Source organism: Lindgomyces ingoldianus (genome assembly GCF_010093535.1).
Source record: "Lindgomyces ingoldianus strain ATCC 200398 unplaced genomic scaffold BDR25scaffold_43, whole genome shotgun sequence".
Lineage (NCBI taxonomy): Eukaryota > Fungi > Ascomycota > Dothideomycetes > Pleosporales > Lindgomycetaceae > Lindgomyces > Lindgomyces ingoldianus.
Window position 1 is genome coordinate 560,399 of NW_022985204.1, and position 7,511 is coordinate 567,909.

The window sequence follows — 7,511 nt, forward strand, 5'->3', positions numbered from 1 at the left end:
TTAAAACCTAGCTACTAACTATTAAAGCTAAGATAGTAGTAGATAGTAATATAATTAAAAATAATATAGCTTAATTTTACTTTATATAAAACAACTTAAAGCTTACAGTATACACTACTATACTACTACTGCTATTAGATGCTAAAAAATAATTTTATAGTAGCTATAATAAGTATATACTAATCTTAATAAAATTTATAAGGCCTAGTAGGCTTTACATAAGCTATAGTAAAATAAAAGTAAGCTTTTACTAGTTTATATTACCTAATTTAAGCAGATCTTATGTAGGGCTAAAAGTAGAAATTAGCTTACTACTATTAAAATTATAACATTTTACTAACGTACTTTACAGGCAAGTTGCTTACACACTTAAGTTACTTACTTTTACTAAGACTTTACTAAACTACTTTTTTTATACTAATGCATTTCTAACAACACTACTTAGATGTGCTAAAAGAATATTAGATATAGCTTACACTTTAAGCTTTTAAATAAAATATAAAACTTTTAAAAAAACATGCTACAGCTATATATAAAGTTTTTTAAAAAATAATAAATAACTATAGCACTAGATAACTTTTATAAGCTAATTCTATAGCTAACTTATAAAAGCTAAGTAATAATAAAAAGTAAGTAATTATTAAAACTATACTTAAGCTATAACGTACCTAACAGGTTGGCCGGCCACACAGGTTAGCCGGCCACTTTTGCTAAGCCCCTACTAAAACCACCCTATTCTAGCGCAAAACAGCCTACTTTAGCCTTATATAAAGTAATATAACATAAGATATTATTTAGAGTCTACTTCTACTACTTTCTTATATATATATAAGTTATGCCTAGTCTAATTACACTGCCTATATTACCTTTAACTTAGCTTACCTTCTTTAGCGCGTACTTGCGTCTTTAGCTTTTTCCTATTACTACGCGCTCTAAACTTCTTTAAAGTAGTTAGATAAGCTTTATTCTTAACTATTAAAGTCTTTTTTACTTAAATTTACTTTTTTATGTAATTTATATTACATAGTAGCCTTATTTACTGCTTAAAGCTTTATAATCTTTTTTTATACTAACACTAGCTTATGCGTAATAATTACTACCCTTTTTAAAACTTTTTTAAAAGCCTTTACTATAGATGTTAGTAAGCTATTTATATACTTTTAAATTTTTACTTTTATAAGCATTAATTATAAGTTAAATTTAAAAGTATTACTTAAAGTTTACAACTACTAAAGCTTATTATTAATAAGTAGTAGTAGTAATAAACTATGTAACTAAATATTAAAAGCTATTTTAACTTATTTTAAGTTAAATAAAACTAAACTAGTGCTTTAAAACTTTTTTTAAATATTACTAAAAGTAATTACTATATTATAAGTGTGTATAAAGCATAGTAAGAACTTAAGTTTTATAATATAAGTAATTTAGTTATATATAAGATATTTAGCTTAGCGCTTATACACCTTTTTTAAAAAGGCAAAATAACTTACATTAAAAGGCTATAAAAAGTGTAATAAGTATAAAGGCATATAAATAGTAATAATTTTATTTTTTTTATAGTACTACTAAAAATTAAGTAAGTTATAGCTTTTATAGCTATTAATAATAAAAAGCTAATAAGCGCCTATAACTTTTTTTTATATACTTATTAAAGTGCTTTAACTACTATAGCCTAAGCTTATTTATTATCTAGCTGTTTTTAAAAACTATAATAACCTAGTTTTAAAGTAAATTCTTTTTCTTATACTAAGTAAAAAAGTAATAGTAGCTTTTAAAAATAATAAAAAGTAAAATAGCCTACTTTATTATATTAATGCTTTAAATAACTGTTATCTACTTTTTATTACTTTACTATATTACCTTTAGCTGTTTTTATCTTTTTAAAGCTATAATAACTACTTTAGTTAATATCTAGCTTATTATAAAGCCTAACTTATTAAAGTTATATGTGTTTTTATTCTAGATACTATACTTAGCTTTTATGTTAGCTACTAGGTAAAACTAGCTTTAAATAACCTTAAGATTTTTATAAAGTGCTTTTTTATAATTATACTTATAATTAAACTTTATTATAAACTTAGAGTAGTGCTTAACTTATATACTAGGCTAGTTTAAGCTAACCTAGCCTAGATTACGCTTTATGTGTAAGGAATTAGCTATATTAGCTATAGCTATAAGCCTAAAGAAAAATCTGTATATAATAAGCTTAAGTATATACTTAATAACTACTTTTTTTTAAGCTTAGTTAAATTTTTTAATTTAAGCTAGCATTTTACTTATAAAGGCTGTCTAGCGTGTTAATTACTTAGTGTTATGTAAAAGATATTATAAATAGCTGCAGCATATTATAAAAAGAGTTTTAAGTTTTATTTAAAAGCTTAAAAAGTAAGCTATATTTAATATTTTTTAAAAAATTTAATTTAGTGTTGTTGTTAAGGCATTATGTAGATAGGTAGAGTGTAGTAGAGGCTTAGCAAAAGTAGCTAGCTAACCTATGTAGCCGGCCAACCTGTTAGGTACGTTATATATAAAAATTTTCTTTTTAAATAGCATTTATAGCTAATATAGCTAATTTTTTACGCGCTAAGTATAATCTAGGCTATATTAGTATAAATTAGCCTAGTATGTTTAAAAAGTGTTATTTAAACCTTAAAGTAATGTTTAAGTATAGTATAACTAGTTATAAAAAAGCTTTTTATAAATGTCTTAAAGTAATTTAAAGTAAGTTTAGCCTTATAAAGAATATTAAAGCTAAGTATAGTATCTAAAATAATAACATATATAACTTTAGTAAAATAGGCTTTATTATAGACTAAATATTTATTAACTATACTTACACTTAAAACTTTACTTTAAGCTTTAAATAACACTTTATAAATATGCTAGTATTAAAAAGTAAATATCTATATTTTATATTATTAATATCTATTTTATTTAAATATAAAGCTTTTTAAGTAAAAAATTTATATATTATATAAAAAATTTTCACTATATTTTAGCTTAATATATATATAATTCCTTATATTTAAAATTTCATGCTTATAGCTGTAGTAGTTATGAAAATGAGGGGAGTAGTTGTGTGTGGTGGGGTGTGCGTCAGGTGGGGCCGAGCGTCAGCTGATAAAATACGGTATTGCATGAATTTGCGCGCGACAGCAGGCACAAGGCACAAGGCTGATCATAACTTGCTAGCATCAACGTGGAGTTCTAGGAGTCAGATAAGACCCTTATGCAAGAAGTTAGAGTGGTAAGCGCATAGCGGTGGTGCTGTGGGGAAGAAAGTCTGATACACTATAGGACGAGGCTCTTTGTGAATCAAGTCTAAAGGCGACAATGCGAATGTAATTTAGAAATAGGAAGTATCCTAAATATTCAAAATTAGCTATAGTTATTCCACAACTTTTAAAGAACCATGGCATAGTTTAATGTGCGCGCAGAGTTATGGTTGCTTGAAGTCGAAGTACACTTGTATTTTCCGGCACGGTGGATTTTCCGCCCTGCAGGGGGGTGGGGGGCATGTGAAGATCCTCCTGGAACTGGATTATTTGTTGCTAAAGGAGGGGCAACTACGGGTTTATATAGTACTAATAGTACTAGATGAACCCGTCATGTGACTTAAGGCCAGCAATAGCTCTGGGCCGCAGCCTGTGAGGTAGCTAGGCAGCAGTGGGTCAAAGGAGTGTAGGTGACTAGAGTATGGAGAGCTCCGTTACTGTAAACAGGACTTTATAGGCATTCTATGCTTTGCGTTGTTATAGTATTTTATGTTGTTGTTGTGGAGGCGTTTTAGTAGGGATGCTGCGGCGCTCGCTTGGGTGCGCCGCTCGCATATGAAATACGTCAAGTCTCAAGAACTTTGAAGGTTAAAAGCGCAGTTTACTAAAATCATACATTTCCCAAAGCTGTGCAATACGCAGTAAAACACCGAATGCCTTACACCTCGCTTATAAAAGACGTTAACTATTGAAAATCTAAGTTATATATCTACCTTTCTTCTAGCGTATTCTGCTGCTCTTAGCTGTTGTAAATATAGGGGTAGTGTAAGCATGCAGCTATATAAGAGGCTGGAGAAGTAAAGTGTATTGTCTATACTCAGGGGCTCAAGAGAGCTCTGGGGTTACTATATACTGTACGAAAAAGGAGCTAGTCCTAATGAGTGAATAGCGCAGTACATGGGTATAGTATCGCGCATAGTATCGCGTGAGACACGTGCGACAGTTTCTGTACTAGAAATGCGACATTAGTAGTATTCTACAATAGAATCCTATAGCTTGCTGTATTCTGCTATAGGATGCGGCAAGCTGCTGCTTCCTGCTGCGGTTTGGCCAAGGCCTGCACCAAGGCCCGCAGGATGGTCGATGATGATGATGTCTTTATTACGCCCAGCTCTAGCCTAGAGGGCACTAGTGTGTTATTACCTAAGCGCTTCCTTAGTAATAGCTTAACTCCTTGTAGCCCTTACATGCCTTCTGCTCTGCTATCTAGTGTAGTTGTTACATATCCCTCTAATTATAATTTATAGTAAGCGTTTTTAAAGTCTTTTTTTTAAGTGTTTAAAGTTTTTTTATTAGTAAGTAAAGTAGAGCTTACTATTATATAGAGTTAGTATTAAGCGTTTTTTTCTACTATTATTTTTATAGTTCTAGGTTCTTATTTTCTTTTTTACTCTAAGTAGCCTATTGCTATTGCGTACCTAACTATTATCTTTACTATATTAATGTTTAGCAACTATTTTACTAAGTCTACTAGTGCTTTTTTCTTTAAAAAAAAGAAAAAGTTTTTTTTTCTAGTTTTTATTTGCTAAAGTATTTATATTTAAAGTGTATTCTATCTTTAGCATTAAAAAAAAAGTGCTAAATAGTTTCTTTTACTTAACTATATATACATATGTTTAAGTCTACAGCTTTTATTTAGTTTAAGTATATGTTTAGCTGTGTTATCTTAGTTTATAATTATGCTAGTATTTTTACTTTTTACTAAGTTAAAGTGTTATAAAGCTTTTTAGTATATTTTTTTAGTAAAGCTATATCTATTTTACGTAAGTATTTTTTTACTTTTATTAGTAAGTTTTTTCTTTGTCTTTAGTTTTTTACTATAGTCTTAGTTACTATTAACTTTACTTAGTAAAAAGGTCTAGTTAGCACACTGCTATCTGCTATAGCTTTTCTTACTGCTTTTTTAGCCTTTTTTACTAAATTATTACTTTCTACTAGGTACTATACTATATATATAAAGCACTGCCTTTTTTTTAGTGCCTAAGTTATATTATAGATTTATTTAATGCTAGCTTAGCTAGACTAATTTTATAGTTAGTGTATTACTTATATAGCTACTTAGCTACTAGTAAGAATAATAACCTAGTCTACTGTTTAGCATGTTAGAAGAGAGGTTAGCACTGCTGCTATTACTGCTAGCTCTGCTATATAGAGGTTTTACTCTGTTCTAGGTTTTAAGGTAAAAAATAAAGTAGTAGCTTAAGTAAGCGCTCCCTTCTACATGTTGTCTATTACCTCTTCTATCTTTACTATACTAAGCTAGATAGATGCGCTTGTTGTAATTCTAATACTATTATACTAGTTAGCTAGTGTTATAGCCTTTACTTAGTCTAGTTTAATTATTACTAAAATGTAATAGTCTTATAGCTACACACTATATAAATTAATTATTTTTATTTAGTTAGTATTAAGCTTTTTTAGCTATTTTATAATTTTTATAGCAGTAATTAAAACTATTAAAAGCTTATAATATAAAATTTTAATATAAAGTTTATTTTTAGCAGCATATAAACATTAATCTACATTTTAATAGCCCTTACTATGTAGTGTTTATGCACTGTCTGTAGACTTACTTCTGCCTCTGCTATAGCTATAGTAACTATTTAGAAGCAGCCTATAACAGCTTAAGCTTTTATTTTTTATATTTTATTTATTACTTTTATTAAAATTATGCTGCACATGTGCATCTATACACTTAATGTGTAGTCTACTACTAGTGCTACTGTTAACTTAAAAAGCTGCTAGGCTATAGTAAAGAAGACTATCTATAACTGCCTTAGCGCTAGGGCTGCCCTTAGGCCCCTTGCTGCTGCTCTTACTATGTGCTACTTATATCTTAGCCCTACATCTATAATAACACCTAAGATTTTAGCTTTTATTATTAGTTTAACTAGCTATTTTTTAACACTTACTAGTTTTACACTTATTTTACTTTTATTTTTTATAAAGTGTATTAGAGTAGTTTTATTTTTTTTAAAAGTTACTTTACTTTTTTTTTTTTACTTTATTACTTTTTTAATAATGTTTTAAAGTTTTACATAATTTTTTTTAGCTAAAAGTTTTATTACTTAAGTGTTGTAGTTATTTATAAAAGTAAATAAACTACTATAAGCATTAATCTAGTATTAGACTAAATTAGCATTAAAAAAAAAATTAAAGAAAAAAAAGGTCTTTATAAAAGCCCTGCCTAGGGCAGTAGTTTCTTCTTAAATGTGTAGCTGTTAACTATAATAGTTGCTATATAATTAAAGTAAAAGGCGTCTATCTATTATACTAGGCCTAGTAGTATCCCTCTAGCACAGAGCCTCTAGGTTAGCCTGTCTTTGTATACTCTATTATATACCCTTTTTATGTTAAAGCTTACTAGACTTAGCACTTTTCTAAATTTCTATATGTTATAGATATGTTTTTATAATATTAATAGCACTTATTTTACTAATTACTATTTTCTTTTACTAAAGTAGTTTATAAAAAGTAACTTATATATTTTTATTATATATAAGATTTTTTTTACTATAATAGCTTTAAAGATCTTACTAAAAGTTAATAGTAAAAAAATAAGTTTTTATAACTTTACTACTCTATAGTTGCTTTTTTTTTTTTAGCTTTTTAAGTAAAATAATCTAAGCGTTTCTCTACTGTGCTAGGATAACCCCTTTCTCTAGTAATGTTTAAAATAAAAGTAAGATCCTCTCTTTTATAACTAGCTATAGCTGCCTTTATACTATAACTAGGAGCCTATTATTGCCTAGTGCCTTCTATAGCTTAGCTGTAAACAGACAGCATTTTATTTTGTCTATAGTTAGGTTAGGCATGCTAACTAGGCTATGTTGCTAGTGTTTACTCTTATTCTTAATAGTGTTTAGAAGTAGTAGAAAAAATAACTATAGTAACTTATCTACTCTCTTTAGATTATTTTTTATGCTTAATTTATTAGTTTTTTTTAAAAAAAGTATTTTATTAAATGTTGCAGCACTATCTAGCTTAAGGTATTTTATAGCTTTCTAAATATTAGCATTATCTACTAAAAAGTCTTTCTAGTAGGTTCTGCGCTGCTGCTGTGTTGCGTTATAAAATTTCTTTACTACTACCTTTACCTATTATTTTATCTTTATACTTATCCTTTCTGCCTACTATTCTGCTTTTGCCTTATTTTTTTAGTACATATATACTCTTTATAACTGTGTAAGGTCTGTAGTCTACTATCTTTTTGTATACAGCAAGGGCCTAGCTCTT

The 7,511-nt window shown here is 28.0% G+C and overlaps 1 protein-coding gene across 1 annotated transcript; it reads left to right on the forward strand.

The window, feature by feature from the left end:
* Window positions 1-3,062: 3,062 nt before the first annotated feature.
* On the forward strand, window positions 3,063-4,362 carry BDR25DRAFT_361354 (uncharacterized protein; the record flags this gene model as incomplete). The annotated part of the gene is made up of 9 exons (XM_033696401.1): window positions 3,063-3,213; window positions 3,279-3,310; window positions 3,438-3,572; window positions 3,621-3,647; window positions 3,686-3,714; window positions 3,791-3,844; window positions 4,106-4,156; window positions 4,219-4,246; window positions 4,291-4,362. The coding sequence occupies 9 exons, from the start codon at window positions 3,063-3,065 to the stop codon at window positions 4,360-4,362; spliced, it is 579 nt and encodes a 192-aa protein (XP_033541656.1).
* Window positions 4,363-7,511: the final 3,149 nt, after the last annotated feature.